The sequence below is a fragment of the Cebus imitator genome, unplaced genomic scaffold (assembly GCF_001604975.1).
Source record: "Cebus imitator isolate Cc_AM_T3 unplaced genomic scaffold, Cebus_imitator-1.0 Scaffold211, whole genome shotgun sequence".
NCBI classification, from domain to species: Eukaryota; Metazoa; Chordata; class Mammalia; order Primates; family Cebidae; genus Cebus; species Cebus imitator.
In genome coordinates, this window is record NW_016107526.1 from 344453 (window position 1) to 362157 (window position 17705).

The following is a 17705-nucleotide window of genomic DNA, read 5'->3' on the forward strand; positions in this document are numbered from 1 at the left end:
CCAAGGCAGGAGGATAGATTGAGGCCAGAAGTTCAAGACTAGCCTGGTCAACGTAGTGAGATCCTGTCTCTACAAAAAGTAAAAAAAAAAAAAAAAAAAAGACCAGAGTGGTGGCGCATACCTATAGTTCCAGCTATTCAAGAGTCTGAGGCAGGAGGATCGTTTCAGCCCAAGAGGTTGAGGCTGCACTGTGTCATGATCATACCAACCCTGTCTCTTAAAAAAGACATTAAAGATTCCAAACATTAAGTCAGACAGATAAGAAACTGTTTATAAGAAACTTTGTAAGAACTATATTCATATTACATTATGAAGTTTAATCTGAGTTTTTTTGGTTAACTTGGGGTTTCAAAATGAATTTTTTCTTTATCTTTTAGTACATTGCATGGGAATAATTGTCATTTTACCAATAGAAAATGTCAAAGTAAAAGCTGCCACTCTTAAACTAGAGCTCTTTTCTTCTACATATTTCATTAGTAAAGCTTCTTTTGGCTTGTTATTTCTCTTACCACTTAGTGTGACTCTGAGAGACTAGCCCATTGCTTTCAGTTATAGGATTCTTTTACAACACATTTATTAATATGACAGATGTTTTGCCATTGCCAGATGTGGTGTTTGACCTGTTCTTTTTGTTAAGACTTGAGCTTAAATAATTTACATAATTTGCTATTTGTTTTCTAAAAATGTTACCTTAATGTTTTTAGACTCATAGAGCTGTCAACCAGAGATTACTGGTGATTTTAAAACTTTTAAAAATTTCATTTTTTTAATGTTTAAAAGTTTCTCTTATGGAGAAGCTTAAACATATTAAAAAATAGAATAACATGAGCCCTTCATGATAACATAGTTTATTAGTTATCAACTCACGTCTGCTTTAGCTTCCTGTAAACAACCCCTAATGTTGATGGTTTTGAAGTAGATATCTGAGATGACATAGCCTCTGACCGTATTTCAGTGTGTATATCTATAATGTTCCTTTTAAAACACCACACAATACCTTAAAAATTTAATTAAAAAATTAAATATTGTGAACCATCTAGTGATTCAATTTTGATTTCTTTAAATTTTAAAAAATTATTTAAAAAAATTTTTGTGGTTACATAGTAGGTGTACATATTTATGGTGTACTTGAGATGTTTTGATACCAGCATGCAGTGTGAAATGATTCAGTAATTTTAAGAACCAAATGAATCATTTTTTTTTAATGTAGTTGACACTGATTTCTGTTACTGCTTGTGTTTGTTAAGAGAAATGCTACTTTATTTGGCAAATTGGAGTTCCTGTTTTTGCTTATTTTATCATTGCTAAGAAAATACATAATTTTTGGCTGAGCGCAGTGGCTCACGCCTGTAATCCCAGTACTTTGTGAGGCTGAGGCAGGTGGATCACAGGGTCAGGAGATCCAGACCATCCTGGCCAAGATGGTGAAACCCTGTCTCTACTAAAAATACAAAAATTATCTGGGCATGGTGGCACACACCTGCAGTCCCAGCTACTTGGGAGGCTGAGGCAGGAGAATCACTTGAACCTCAGAGGCGGAGGTTGTAGTGAGCCGAGATTGTGCCACTGCACTCTAGCCTGGCGACAGAGCGAGACTTTATCTAAAAAAAAAAAACAAAACCAAAAAACTTAATTTTTAACATGTTAAATCTTGGATAGTCAGCTATTTATAGTGCTGAACTATAAGCGAGTGGCTACAGAATGCCTTTTAAATTTAAGGTATGATTAAAATGTACACTTCGCTCTCCATAGTTTTAAGTTTTTGAATGTATAATGAGAAATAATTGAAATAAGGAAATAAACTTCTATGATTTGATTTGATTTTCCATTGTGTTGGTTACAAAAATGTTAATCTTACCTTTTTTTTTTTTTTTTACCAAATCAAAAGTTAGAAACATTTTCACAGTTTTAGAACTTTAAAATTATTTGCTTTATTATAGAATTAGTCAATATAGTGTACAGCTGTTTGAATGAGAAATTTGTCTTTTTCCCTCTCCAGCCATGCACTGAAGTATTATTTATAGATATATTCCATGAATATAATCAGACTCTTACTCCTGTACTTCTAGAAATGATGCAAACCCTTCAAGGTAAGGCGTATTTTGCATTTACCTTTTGAGTTGATCTATTTAATGTTTAGTTAAGAAATAGTCTGAGTGCCTACAATGTATAATTTGCTATTTCTTGGGTCATATAATGAATATGAATTTGAGAAAAACAGAATGTGTTATTTTCCAAAGGGGTGGTATTTGAGATAGGCCATGAATTATAGTTTGGAAAATGATAGTTAAATTTTCCTGTAATAAATTCAATAGCAGCATAAGCAAAACAGCAATCATACTGCTTGCAGAAAGTCTATCTGCAGCATGTTGTGAGAAATAGTGAGAAAAGGTTTAAATAGTAAGTGTTAGCCTCTCTTAGAATGGTATCAATGGGAATGGAAAGAATTGATTATGGATTTGAGAGAGAATGATGATATAAATTTTTGACACTTGATCATTGCACTTTGTATACAAGTAATTATCTGCCTGCTAACTAACATTGACTTATGATTTCTGTCTTTTCTGCTGGACTGTAAGTCCTAGGGGCATTGGTCATGTTTCTTGTTTACTTTATTCCCAGTACTGGGCATATTCAGTAACTGTTATTACTTGATTGACTTTTGGCAACTGACTGAATGTGCTAGGCAAGGAAAAGCAATCAAAGATGATCCTAACCTTTTGAGCCTTAATAACAAGGAAACAATTACTTCATTAGAAATGGTAGGAGATAGAGATATAGTTTTGGAGTATGTACATATAAGGAGCCTTGGGCGAAAAAAAGAGGATCTCAGGGACAGAACCTGAGATTTTTACCAATAGGGATATGAGGAAATAAAAGCCTTGTAAAAATACCAGGTGTGGTGGTGTATCCTAGAGAAGAGCATGTTGTCAGGAGTGAGTGTTAGCCAGGCATGGTGGCTCCCCAGGAGTCCCAGACCAGCCTGGGCAACGTGGCAAAAATCTCTGTCTACAAAAATTAGGAAAATTAGCTGGGCCCGGTGGTGACTACCTGTAGACCCAGCTATTCAGGAGGCTGAGGTGGGAGGGATCATTTGAGCCCAGGAGGTTGAGGCCGCAGTGAGCTGAGATCACTCCACTATACTCCAGACTGAGTGACAAAGCAAGACCTTGTCTCAAAAAAAAGTTAAAAAAAAAAAAAAAAAAATTTGTGTGGTATATAGCACATTAGCATTTTATGGTGCATATTTTCTAGAATATTGCTTGTCATAACATTTTTCAAATATGCTATAATGGTTTTTAATCTTGTGTTCTCTAATGATAATCATAAAACTTAGACTTTCCCTTTATACCTGTGTCCATGTTTGATACCATGAAATGTGTTGTACTTAATTGAATTGGGAAATAACACATTGTGTTTAAATATAAAATTTTTAAAAGACTTTTTATTTGCTTTTATTGATACCTATTTTTTTAGGACCCACAAATGTGGAAGATATGAATGCACTGTTAATCAAAGATGCTGGTATGTTAAGTGATTTAGAAACATTTATTTAATAGATGGAGAATCTGTTTTGTGGTAGATTTTATGCTGAGGGCGTTGAGATATAAGAGTAGCTAAAATACAGAAACAGTCTGGTTGGGGAGATGACCAAGTAAATAGATAATGCTTTGCAATAATGCTGTACAGGATGGTTAATGCTAAAGTAGGTGGTGATCATCAGGTAGTGTGCTGTGTCTAAGGAAAGATTTCTAAAGAAATGTAATGGGAGAACACAAGGATAAGTAGGAGTTGTATGTGCGAGGAGGTGGTGGTGGAAACAGGGTGGTGCATTCCACGGAGATGTACCCACAGTGGGTACAAAGACTTGAAGGAAAGAAGAGGAAGCAGAGTTAGAATTTGAATTGTGACTGTTTTGGTTTAACTGGAACATTAGGTTAAGGGTTGGGTTGAGGCTGGAGAGAGTTAAGTAGGGTCTAGATCATAAAATATTACATCCATTTAGAAGCATTCATTATTTTATACTTTTTATAGTTAGACTTAAATATTTTAGAATGAATTGTATTTTCTATTTGAAAGTAGTAAGGAATATTTAGGAAAAACATGAAGTAAGATAATTAGTGTTTCTAAAATGTCTACTTAAACAATTTCCCTTATTAATATATTGTATGTTTCCGTTAACATATGTTTCATCCACTCATTTGCAGATCTAATATCTGAAACTTATAAATTTTTTTCTGACATTTTCTTCTCAGTATATAATGCTGTCGGATTAGCTGCTTATGAGCTGTTTGACAGTGTTGATTTTGATCAGTGGTTTAAAAACCAGCTTCTTCCAGAATTACAAGTCATTCACAATAGGCAAGTATAAAATTTTGTATTTATTCTACACTTATTTTACCTTATTTGTTAATGAAGACAGTAAGGCATTAAAATGACTTACAATTTAAAAAATACAGTTTTATGAGTTAGGTAATGTCTTGTGTGGAAAAGAATAAGAATTTTGACATCTAGGAAGTATTTGACAGGAGAAAAGGAGGACTTTATGCAAAGATGAGGGAGGATGGAGGTCTCTGAGTTCAAGAAGGAAACTATGCCTGAGAAAAAGACAATTGGAGACTTAGCAGGGGGTATATCTAGTGTCAGAAGTAGCCTAATCAAAGTAATATCTGAAAAGTGACTATCTTGGGATTACATAATGCATACTGCAAGTCTTTGGGAGAGGCAGCTGAGTAGGATGTAGAGGCACCATGGCAAAAATATTTGAATACACTGTAAGTTCTAATGGAGGTACCTAATTATATAGTACAGATTCATATTACATTTAATATGAATTACGAAATGAATGAATTTAGTACATTCACTAGCACATTTGCCCAATTCTTTTTTTTTTTTTTTTAAACAGAGTCTCAGTCTGGAGTGCAGTGGTGCCATCTCAGCTTACTGCAACCTGTACCTCCTGGGGTTCAAGCGATTCTTGTGCCTCAGCCTCCTGAGTAGCTGGGATTATAGGCACATGCCACCATGCCCAGCCAGCCCAATTCCTTTGTTTTATATACATTTAAGCACCCGCCTATTTATTTAAATTTTAGGTATTGAATACATAAGATGGAAAAAGCTCTTTCATAGTTTTTAAAATTATTTCCTTAGTTTAAAATTGGAGAATCTAAAAAAGTTCTTAGAGGCTTTTTTCTTAGTTTGAAGGGTACACGTCTGCTGATTCACTTCATTCTACCTGAGGCCTATCAGAATGCTTAGCATATAGTCATAGATAGTTGATATTTGTTGACTAAACTAATGAATGAATAGAAGGTCACATTTAGAGCCACAGAATTTGTAGAGCTGGGAATGTTCTAAAAGTAACTCTTAGCACTAAGTAGCTGTTTGTCTCTTCAGTTATTCAATCATTTATTTAGTTAACATATATTTTTAACTTTTGGAATTTGCCATGTCCTATATAGCAGTGGTGAATAAAACAGACTCTGACTTAGGAAGCAAGTGAGCCTTTGTTGGAGAAAAAGCGTTCATTGGGGAGACAAATGTGCAGTTTAGCTGTCCTTAAACCCTAGAGGCTGTTTAGTGTAAGACCTTCATTGTCTAGTACAGAAGCTCCCTAGGGGGTGGCTATTGAGCATTTGAAATGTGCCTAGTGCAACTGAGGAAACGACTTTGCAAATTTAATTAATTTAAATTTAAAAATTAAAGCCCTGTAAAATATTTATTGATTACATGTTGAAATGATAATATTTTGGATATATTGGGATGTATAAAAATATTAAGATTTTACTCATTTATTTTATAATGTGGGTACTAAAAAATTAAAATAACATATGTGGCCTGCATTATATTTCTAATGGACAAAGCTGATATAGACCAGTGTTTCTCAAACTTTGATATACATATGAGCCACCTGGTAATCTTGTTAAAGATTAGGTTTTGACGTAGGTCTGGGACAGATCAGGCAGTATATACATTGAATAGCAAAGTGATCTATGATTTTACCTGTTTGGACGTGTCTGTGCTTCATTCTCTTTATCTGGAACAGAGTCTAATATGGCCTTAGTCCCAAAATTGATGGTTCTTTGGTGCTTTTACTTTACTTTACACAAGTTGTTACTTGTGCCTGTGTACTTGGTTCAAACAGTTCCTATCCCTTGAAATGACATTTTTTTTTACTTTTCGGCTCTAATACTGTTTATCTCAAAGACCTGCTCAGATTCCATCTGTCTCTGCTCATCTCTTCTCTTCCTTTTCCAAAGTACTTGTGTTTTTTAATTCTTTTATGTATGTTATAAACTTCTTGAGGGCAGGGAATACTGACATGCTTTTTTTGTAACTTTATTTAGTTATTTTATTTCATTTCATTTTTGACACGCGGTCTCACTTTGTCACCCAGGCTGGAGTACAGTGGCATGATGTTGGCTCACTGCAGCCTCTGCTTCCTGGGCTCAAGTGATCCTCCCACCTCTGCCTCCTGAGTAGCTGGGACCGCAGGTGTGTGCCACCATGCCCGGCCATTTTTTTGTATTTTTGGTAGAGACAGGGTTTCACCATTTTGGACGGGCTAGTCTCAAACTCCTGAGCCCAAGTGATCTACCCGCCTCAGCCTCCCAAATGCTGGGATTACAATTTTTGTAACTTCAATGAGCAATTTTTTTTCCTATGTGCTTGATCATCTTTTAAAACTGTAGTTTTTTGAAAAAAAAAAAATAAGTGTTTCATTAGCTTGTTCATTTATACCCAGAAGTAATTTATCATCTTGCCACGAAAATTTACATAATATCAAGAAGATACTTCATGAGTGAAATTCTTGGACACAAATGCTTTTTGAACTTCATGATTTTTCTCCTTTCCTGAACTTTCGTTTCCTTTAGCAAAGATAATCAGAGAAAGAAATGTATATACATGTTATTGTAAGTGTTTTGCAAATGTTAATATGTTATTTTGGTAATGTGGGTCACATTCTGTTACTGTGTACCTTTTAGAAAATTTAGTTAAAATAAAAAAATTTATATGAATGTTTTATATAAGCCTAGAAGTTTCTTACATTGTTCGGAAAATAACCTTCATAATATTAACAAATTAAGAATAGAAAATTAAATATAGGAGATTCTTTTACTTTTTGGGATTTTTCCAATTTTAGAGCTTGGGGAATTACCACTGTTTTTAGTTACTTGAGCTAAAAACAAATGGATTTGGTTTTTATGAATGTATCTACATTGTGATTCTTTAAGATAAAAAAAATCGGTATTTTTACAACATATATGCCTTGGAATTTTTAAGTACTAAAAATTTTAATATTAAAAATTTATTTAGATCAGGACATTGTTAATATTTTGTACCGTGGTACATTTAGAAGTAGCCTTTAACCTTTTTTTTTTTTTTTTTTTGACAGCGTCTTGCTCTGTCACCTAGCCTGGAGTGCAGTGGCACAATCTTTGCTTATTGCAACCTGTCTTCTGAGTTTCAAGGGATTCTTGTGCCTCAGCCCCCTGAGAAGCTGGGACTACAGGCACATGCCACCATGCCCAGCTAATTTTTATATTTTTAGTACAGATGAGGTTTCACCATGTTGCCCAGGCTGGTCTTGAACTCCTGGCCTCAAGTGATTTGCCCTCCTTGGCTTCTCTCAAAGTGCTGGGATTACAAGCCTGAGCAAGCACGCCCGCTTTTAAGCATGTATATTAAAAATGCAGATTGCATTCTTACTACATTTTAGATTTAACTGATAAATCATACTAAATAAAATAGACCTCTTAAAATATTTAACATTTTAATTTCATGTTTTTTTCTATTTAGGTATAAGCCATTGCGACGCAGGGTGATTTGGCTCATCGGTCAGTGGATTTCTGTGAAATTCAAGTCTGACTTAAGACCCATGCTTTATGAAGCAATCTGTAACTTGCTTCAAGATCAAGATTTAGTGGTATGTTTTTTAAATGCCTTAGAAGAGTTAGTTTTTAAAGTTTCACCAGTGCTAATAATTAAGTTCACAACAGTTTATGCCTTTCTTTAGAATGCGTATGGCCTTTCACTGTACTAGTTATTTCTTGTTAAGCAGTTTGATTTGAGGGTGGAAAATCTTTTGATTATCATTTGCCCTTCCCATTACTAGTCACTGAAAAAAAATTTAAGCTCTACTATTCTAAAGTAATATTTAATTTCTTAGTAAGAAAAAAAAAGGCGGTTAAAAAAAATCCCTTTATAGCTTACATATTATTTGTAAAATTCAGGATAGGCTTTGGCGTTGAGATAGCATCATAATTTATTTCATCTTTACTGTTGGTTCTTTGTCCCTCATTTGTGGGAAATTTTTTAAGCCTTTGGAATTATTGGATTCTTTTAAGGAATTTTTCTTTCTTATGGTATTCACATAATATTCTTGATTTTGTGTTACTGAAAACTTGATAGTAAGCTATTTGTTGCTTTTTCCCCCTTCAGAGCAGTAGGCTTGCTGCTTTATTATAAAATTACTGGAACAGTAGTAGCAATTTTATAGGCCTGTGATTTTAAGAAGTTTAAATTGTAAAGAACAATTTTCTTTCTTTTTTCCTGCTGGTGCTTTACTATATGCCTGAGTGAATATGTTAGTGACTTAATATATATGTGTTTGTTGTCTTTTCCTGATTTTCAGTCTGTTTTAGATAAAATTAAGTGATTTTTTAAATTCTCCCGAGTTGTGCTAAGATCTTTTTAAATCATTTCTCAGTCTTCCTCCCCTTACCCCTCCACCAATCTTACTTTTTGTTTGAACCTGCCTGGTTTTTGCCTTTTAGCAAAGGCTTGAACTGTACTTCTCTTTTTTACATATGCTGTCATAAAGAAAACTACATGTAGTGTTCACTAAAGAAAAACATAATTAGGCAAATTTGTTACAGAAACACAATACATTCCAAAAGCAAATAGAACTGATCTTTGGGTTTTCTACCTAAGTATTATCTGCTTTGTGTAAATAATTTGGGAATTTAAGTACTATTCTGTAATTATTAAATAGTATAAGCATGGGAAGTTACAAGAGAGACTTGTATTTTATTGGTTTTATATTCTTAGAAATATATTAATGTAACAAGCTATTTCTAAAATTTCTATTTGCTGAAATTAATTTTCTTTTGTAATAGCTTTATAATAAAACAATAAGATTTAAATTTTTCTTTCCTAGTTGGAAATATTATTTGCTCTTCTGCAACAGAGAAGATATTAAATGATGTATGAATGTTTTACAAAAAGGTTAAATTTCGGTTAAATTTTCTTTGGGAAATAGAGAAATTGCTTGGGTTTTTCTTTATTCTTTTCTCATTTTTTTTGGTGGGAAGACTTGAGTCTCTCTCTCTGTTGCCCAGGTTGCAGTGCAGCGGTACCATCACGGCTCATTGTAGCCTCTATGTCCTGGGCTCAGCTGATCCTCCCACCTCAGCCTCCCAGGTATCTGGGACTACAGGCATGCGCCACCACGCCTGGCTAATTTTTCTTTTCTTTCTTTTTTCTTTTTTGTTGGGTGACAGAGTCTTGCTCTGTCGCCCAGGTTGGAGTGCAGTGGTGCAATCTTGGTTCACTGCAACCTCTGCCTCCTGGGTTCAAGCAATTCTCCTGCCTCAGCCTCCTGAGTAACTGGGACTACAGATGCATGCCACCATGCCCAGCTAATTTTTTGTATTTTAGTAGAGACCAGGTTTTACTGTGTTGCTCAGGCTGGTCTTGAACTGCTTTGCTTTAATATTGAACCTTTGAGAAATGCTAGCTAATGTAATGTGGAGAGATACTTTATACATGCATACATATATACAATAGTGTACAACCACATAGAGACATGTATGTATATGCAAACATGTATTTTTATATATATGAACATATACACAAACACACATTGTGTAGGTATGTGTATACATGTGTGTCACATGATTAAGTCAAATTGTTACTCTTAGGAAAAATTAACAATATTACAAACAAACCAAAAAGTATGTATTCTATTTCTGTAGATCAGACAATAATTTTGTATTGTCACACAGCTGTCAGAGGTAGAGACGTTCTCTACCCAGTGGCCTCCAATGTTATAAAATTTCTGAAGCCCTATTAACTGGAGAAGTTCCTTCCCCCAGTTGCTGCCCTGCTTTTGCTGTGTCACAAGCATCTAGATCCTGAGGAATTCAATTCCTTTCTGGCTTTCAGAATCTGTATTCTCTTTCCTGAGTGCTGCTGTTAAGGAGTTGGGGTACGTTTGGTACTGATCCACTATAGTTGTCTGTGGCTATTCTTTTGTTGTTAGAAGGATACTGGCTATGACAGAGTAGAAGTAGCTGTTATTTTTTTTTCTTTTTTTGGCTGCTTCATAGAGAGAGCAGGGCTACCACATAGGCAAGGTTTTTGTCAATAAAAAATTCAGCAACTAACATAATAAGCACTTGTGTGCCTATCACTAAGTTACCCATATTTTCATTTGCAGTATTTTTCCACATATATTTCAAATCTTTTATTTAAGAAATAAAATATTACAAATGCAATCAATTCCTCTGTCTCTTTCTGGTGTCATTCTATTGTCTTCATTAAGAAGAGGTTTTAAATTTTAATAGCTTTGTTGATTACTTTCTTTTTTTTTTTTTTTTTTTTTGAGACAAGGTCTTGCTCTGTTGTCCAGGCTAGATTGCGGTGGTGAGGTCACAGCTCACTGCAGCCTCGACACCCTAGGGCTCAAGCAATCATTCCACCTCAGCATCTCAAGTAGCTGGGACCACGGGTGTGTACCACCACACCTGACTAATTTTTTAATTTTTTGTAGAGAGGAGGTCTCCTGTGTTGCCTAGGTTGCTCAGGAAGTCTGGGCTCAAGCTGTCTTCCCACCTTGGCCTCCCAAAGTGTTGGGATTACAGACATTAGCCACTGAGCCTGTAAGAAATCCTTCTCTTCACTCTTGGTTCTTTATTCTCTCTTGAATTTAATTTTGAGTGATGTGAAATAAGATTCCATCTTTCTTTTTTAAAAAATAAGTATAGCAACACTATGATTCACTGAATATTGTATAGTTTTTTTTAGTGGTCCATAGGTCTATCTCTGTCATATCCCATGTTTGCATGTCAATCTGTTTCAAACAGCTTTATAGAAAGCCGTCATACCTGGTAGGAAATATGTTCTTGTAACTTTCAGTACCCACAGATTTTTCATAGTTGATGGAAGATGAAATACTGTTTTCATTAGCCATGTTCTTTATGTATAATCCAGTGTTTGTTCTTACTGTTAATTGACCACCTCTTTACACTTATTGTTAACAGACTACTCCTTTGAAGCCCACCAGTAGTTCCTTGTGCCATAATTTGAGAACTACTGACCTGGATTCTATATAACAGAACACAATACCTTCTAAAAGCATCTTTTACACTCTCCTTTCCTTTCCCCTTTGTAACATGTTAGTTAGTAGATACCGTGCTTATGACAAGTTTTAGGTTTTAGGACGTTATTTGAATTACTAAATTTTAGGTCAGAGGAACCTTCTTTTCCCAGGACTGCAGACGATTCTTTAAGCAGAATACTTTGTTTATAAACTGGGCTTTAGGTTGTAGGGTTTCTGAACCAATTATATCTTTATTTCAGAAATTCAAAATAAGTTTTTAGAAGGTTTTGGCTGGGCACAGTGGCTCAAGCCTGTAATCCCAGCACTTTGGGAGGTCAAAGTGGGTGGATCACCTGAGCCTGGCCAACATGGGGAAACCCCATCTCTGCTAGAGATACAAAAATTAGGTGGGCATGGTGGTGGGCACCTGTAGTCCCAGCTACTTGGGAGGCTGGGGCAGCAGAATTCCTCAAACCTGGCAGGTGGAGGTTGCAGTGAGCCAAGATCACACTGTCGCACTCCATCCTGGGAAACAGAGCAAGACTCCATCTCAAAAGAAAACAAAAAGAAATTTTTAGAAAATTTTACTTAGATTATTCAAACCTCAGGAAAACAAGCAGTAAATTACTAGAAAATTAGCATTAGTATAATCTTTCACTTTTGTGAAAGCCTGTGTAAGATATAAACTGTGGTATAATCAGCAAACCTGTAGTTTGAGGGTGTGATGTGGTTGGTTGTGAAGCAAAGAAATGGCTGTCTTCATGGGCACGTTGACCACTAGCATAGACATATGGTCATGTGCTATTTCACGACAAGGTTATATTCTGGGAAATGAGTTGTTAGGCGATTTCCTCATTGTGCGGACATCATTTAATGTGCTTTCATGCAATCCAAGATAGTATAGGCTATCTAGGCTGTGGTTAAAACCAGTATAGCATGTTACTGTACTAAATACATTATGCAGTTGTAACACAATGGTAAGTATTTGTGTGTCTAAACATAGAAAAGGTACAGTAAGAACATAGTATAAAAGATAAAAATGTTACACCTCTAAAGGGCGCATAACTTGAATAGAGCTTGCAGGCTTGGCAGTTGCTCTGGGTGAGGCAGTGAATGAAAGATGAGTGAATGTGAAAGCCTAGAACATGAATGTATACCACTGTAGACTTCATAAACATTGTACACTTAGGCTACACTAAATATATTGGAAAATATTCTTTCTTAACAATAAACCACAGCTAACTGTAACTATTTTACTTTAAATTTTTTTAAATTTATTTTATTTTATTTTTTAAATTATTTATTTTTTATTGCAGTTTAGGTTTTGGGGTACATGTGAAGAACATGTAAGATTGTTGCATAGGTACACACATGGCAGTGTGGTTTGCTGCCTTCCTCGCCATCACCTATATCTGGCATTTCTCCCCATGTTATCCCTCCCCAACTCCCTGCCCTCCACTGTCCCTCCCCTTTTCTCCCCCCCACAGACCCCAATGTGTGATATTCCCCTCCCTGTGTCCGTGTGTTTTCATTGTTCAACACCTACCTATGAGTGAGAACATGTGGTGTTTTATTTTCTGTTCTTGTGTCAGTTTGCTGAGAATGATGCTTTCCAGGTTCATACATGTTCCTACAAAGGACACAAACTCATCATTTTTTATGGCCGCATAATATTCCATGATGTATATGTGCCACATTTTCCCTGTCCAGTCTATCATTGATGGGCATTTGGGTTGGTTCCTAGTCTTTGCTGTTGAAAACAGTGCTGCAGTGAACATTTGTGTGCATGTGTCCTTATAGTAGAATGATTTATAATCCTTTGGATATATACCCAGTAATGGGATTGCTGGGTCAAATGAAATTTCTATTTCTAGGTCCTTGAGGAATCGCCACACCTTCTTCCACAATGGTTGAACTAATTTACACTCCCACCAACAGTATAAAAGTGTTCCTATTTGTCCACATCTTCTCCAGCATCTGTTGTCTCCAGATTTTTTAATGATCACCATTCTAACTGGTGTGAGATGGTGTCTCAGCGTAGTTTTGATTTGCATTTCTCTGATGACCAGTGATGATGAGCATTTTTTCATATGTTTGTTGGTCAGTGTCTTCTTTTGTAACGTGTCTGTTCATATCCTTTGCCCACATTTGAATGGGCTTGTTTTTTTCCTGTAAATCTGTTTTAGTTCTTTGTAGATTCTGGATGTTAGCTGTTTGCCAGATGGGTAGATTGCAAAAAATTTTTCCCATTCTGTTGGTTGCCGATTCACTCTAATGACTGTTTCCTTTGCTGTGCAGAAGCTATGGAGTTTAGGTTCCATTTGTCTATTTTGGTTTTTGTTGCCAATGCTTTTGGTGTTTTGGTCATGAAGTCCTTGCCTACCCCTGTGTCCTGAATGGTTTTTCCTAGATTTTCTTCTAGGTTTTTTATGGTGTTAGGTCTTATGTTTAAGTCTTTAATTCATCTGGAGTTAATTTTAGTGTAATGTGTCAGGAATGGGTCCACTTTCTTCTTTCTGCACATGGCTAGCCAGTTTTCCCAACGCCATTTATTAAACAGGGAATCCTTTCCCCATTGCTTGTTTTTGTCAGGTTTTTCAAAGATCAGATGGTTGTAGATGTGTGGTGTTGCCTCTGAGGCCTCTATTCTGTTCCATTGGTCTATATCTCTGTTTTGGTACCAGTACCATACTTTTTTTATTACTATAGCCTTTTAGTATAGTTTGAAGTCAGGTAATGTGATGCCTCCAGCTTCGTTCTTATTGCTTAGAATTGACTTGGCTATGTGGGCTCTCTTTTGGTTCCATATGAAGTTTAAGGTGTTTTCTTCCAGTTCTGTGAAGAAAGCCGTTGGTAGCTTGATGGGGATAGGTTGAATCTGTAAATTACTTTGGGCAGTATTGCCATCTTCACGATACTGATTTCTTCCTAACCATGAGCATGGAATGTTTCTCCATCTGTTTGTGTCCTCTCTTATTTCATTGAGCAGTGGCTTGTAGTTCTCGTTGAATAGGACCTTTATGTTCTTTGTTAGTTGTATTTCTAGGTATTTTATTCTTTTTGTAGCAATTGTGAATGACAGTTTGTACTTGATTTAGCTCTCTTTAAGTCTGTTATTGGTATATAGGAATGCTTGTGATTTTTACACATTAATTTTGTATCCTGAGACTTTGCTGAAGCTGCTTATGAGTTTCAGGAGATTTTGGGCTGAGACAGTGGGGCCTTTTAAATATACAATCCTGTCATCTGCAAATAGAGACAATTAGACTTTTCTCCTTTCCTGATTGACTACCCTTTATTTCTTTTTCTTGCCTGATTGCTCTGGCTAGAACTTCCAATACTATACTGAATAGGAGTGGTGAGAGAGGGCATCCTTGTCTAGTGCCAGATTTCAAAGGGAATGCTTCCAGTTTTTGCCCGTTCAGTATGATATTGACTGTTGGTTTGTCGTAAATAGCTTTTCTTATTTTGAGATACATTCCATCTATACCTAGTTTATTGAGGGTTTTTAGCATAAAGGGCTGTTAAATTTTGTCAAAGGCCTTCTCTGCATCAGTTGAGATAATCATATGGTTTTTGTCTTTGGTTCTGTTTATGGTAAATTACGTTTATGGGCTTGCGTATGTTGAACCAGCCTTGCATCCCCGGAATGAAACCTACTTGATCATAGTGGATAAACTTTTTGATGTGGTATTGCATTCGGTTTGTCAATATTTTATTGAAGATTTTTGCATCTATGTTCATCATGGATATTGGGCTGAAGTTTTCTTTTCTTGTTGAGTCTCTGCCAGGTTTTGATATCAGGATGATGTTGGTCTCAAAAAGGATTTGGAAAGGATTCCCTCTTTTTGGATTGTTTGGAATAATTTCAGAAGGAATGGTACCAGCTTCTCTTTGTATGTCTGGTAGAATTCGGCTGTGAACCCCTCTGGACCTGTGCTTTTTTTGGCTGGTAGACTGTTGGTTGCTGCCTCACCTTCAGCCCTTGTTATTGGTCTATTCAGGGTTTCCACTTCTTCCTGGTTTAGGCTTTGAGGTTGTAAGTGTCCAGGAATTTATCGATTTCTTCCAGGTTTACTAGTTTATGTGCATAGAGTTGTTTGTAAGAATCTCTGATGATGGTTTGTATTTCTGTGGAATCTGTGGTAATATCCCCTTTATCGTTTTTTATTCCATCTATTTGATTATTCTCTCTTTTCTTTTTTATTAATCTGGCTAGTGATCTGTCTATTTTGTTGATCTTTTCGAAAAACCAGCTCCTGGACTTAATGATTTTTTTGAAGGGTTTTTTTGTGTCTGTATCTCCTTCAGTTGTGCTCTGATCTTAGTTATTTCTTGTCTTCTGCTAGCTTTTGAGGTTTTTTGATCTTGCTCCTCTAGCTCTTTCAATTTTGATGATAGGGTGTCGATTAAAAATCTTTCCTTCCTTCTCATGTGGGCATTTATTACTACAGCTAGTGCTTGACTTATGACCACGGTCGGGACCGCGGACCGGTCGTAACACGATTTGGTCGTAAGTTGAGTAGGCTATATGTACAGTTGAAATGGTACACACAGAGATGGTAGTGCTGCCAGAAGCTGGTCCACACTGTTGTATGCCCAGCTGGGCAACGTTTGCGCTGCCAGATGCAGAGAAGTCGTGGCTAACGATTGTGGTTGTAAAGTCGAATGGTCATAAGTTGCATAGGTGGTAAGTCGATCAATACCTGTATATATTTTCCTCTAGACACTGCTTTAAATGTGTCCCAGAGATTCTGGTATGTTGTGTCTTCGTTCTTGTTGGTTTCAAAGAACATCTTTATTTCTGCCTTCATTTCATTGTTTATCCAGTCAACATTCAAGAGCCAGGTGTTCAGTTTTCATGAAGCTGTGAGGTTCTGAGTTAGTTTCTGAATTCTGAATTCTAACTTGATTGCACTGTGGTCTGAGAGACTGTTTGTTATGATTTCCTTTCTTTTGCATTTGCTGAGGAGTGATTTACTTCCAATTATGTGGTCAATTTTAGAGTAAGTATGATGTGGTGCTGAGAAGAATGTATATTCTGTGGATTTGGGGTGGAGAGTTCTGTAAATGTCTATTGGGTTTGCCTGGTCCAGGTCTGAGTTCCTGGATATCCTTGTTAATTTTCTGTCTCATTGATCTGTCTAATATTGACAGTGGGGTGTTAAAGTTTCCCACTACTATCGTGTGGGAGTCTAAGTCTCTTTGTAAGTCATTAAGAACTTGCTTTATGTATCTCAGTGCTACTGTATTGGGTGCATATATATTTAGGATCATTAGCTCTTCCTGTTGCATTGATCCTTTTACCATTATGTAATGCCCTGCTTTGTCTCTTTTGATCTTTGTTGGTTTAAAGTTTATTTTATCAGATACTAGGATTGCAACTCCTGCTTTTTTTTTTTTTGCTTTCCATTTTTTTGGTAAATCTTCCTCCATCCCTTTATTTTGAGCCTTTGTGTATCCTTGCATGTGAGATGGGTTTCCTGGATACAGCACACCAATGGGTTTTGGCTTTTTATCCAATTTGCAGTCTGTGTCTATTGATTGGGGCGTTTAGCCCATTTACATTTAGGGTTAACATTGTTAAGTGTGAATTTGATCCTGCCATTTTGATGCTAGCTGCCTGTTTTGCACGTTAGTTGATACAGTTTCTTCACTGTGTTGATGCTCTTTACCATTTGGCATGTTTTTGGAGTGGCTGGTACTGGTCGTTCCTTTCTGTGTTTAGTAATTCTTTCAGGAAGAAGCACTCGCTCTTGTAAAGCAGGCCTGGTGGTGATGAAATCTCTGAGTAATTGCTTATTCGTAAAGGATTTTATGTCTCCTTTGCTTATGAGGGTTAGTTTGGCTGGATATGAAATTCTGGATTATAGGGTTTTTTCTGAGAGATCCGCTGTGAGTCTGATGGGCTTCCCTTTGTGGGTAACCAGACCTTTTTCTCTGGCTGCCCTTAGCATTTTCTCCTTCATTTCAACCCTGGTTCAATCTGACGATTATGTGCCTTGTGGTTGCTCTTCTTGAGGAATATCTTTGTGGTGTTCTCTGTTTCCTGGACTTGAATACTGGCCTGCCTTGCTAGGTTGGAAACTTTAAAAGTTTTTTAAAGTTCTTGATTCCTTTGTAATAGCACTTAGCTTAAAATACACATACATTGTACATCTGTGCAAACACATTTTCCTTTGTTACATCCTTATTCTGTAAAATTTTTAAATAAGTTTTTTCCACTTTTAATAATTTTTCTTAAAATCTAAGTCAGAGCCACAAACACATTAACCTAGACCTACGCAAGATTAGGATCATCAGTAACATTGTCTTCTACTTCCACATCTTGTCCCACTAGAAGGTCTTCCAGGGTGTTAACACACATGGAGCTGTCATCTCA

General features: G+C 36.1%; 1 protein-coding gene across 2 annotated transcripts in view; it reads left to right on the top strand.

Moving 5' to 3' along the window:
* IPO11 (importin 11) overlaps nucleotides 1-17705 on the top strand; it is a 210053-nt gene that overhangs the window by 68208 nt on the left and 124140 nt on the right. For both annotated transcript variants that reach the window (XM_017548572.2, XM_017548574.2), the window contains exons 13-16: nucleotides 2000-2090; nucleotides 3478-3525; nucleotides 4257-4362; nucleotides 7801-7927. In XM_017548572.2, coding sequence (XP_017404061.1) covers nucleotides 2000-2090; nucleotides 3478-3525; nucleotides 4257-4362; nucleotides 7801-7927 — 372 coding nt within the window. The remainder of the gene's footprint in view (nucleotides 1-1999; nucleotides 2091-3477; nucleotides 3526-4256; nucleotides 4363-7800; nucleotides 7928-17705) is intronic.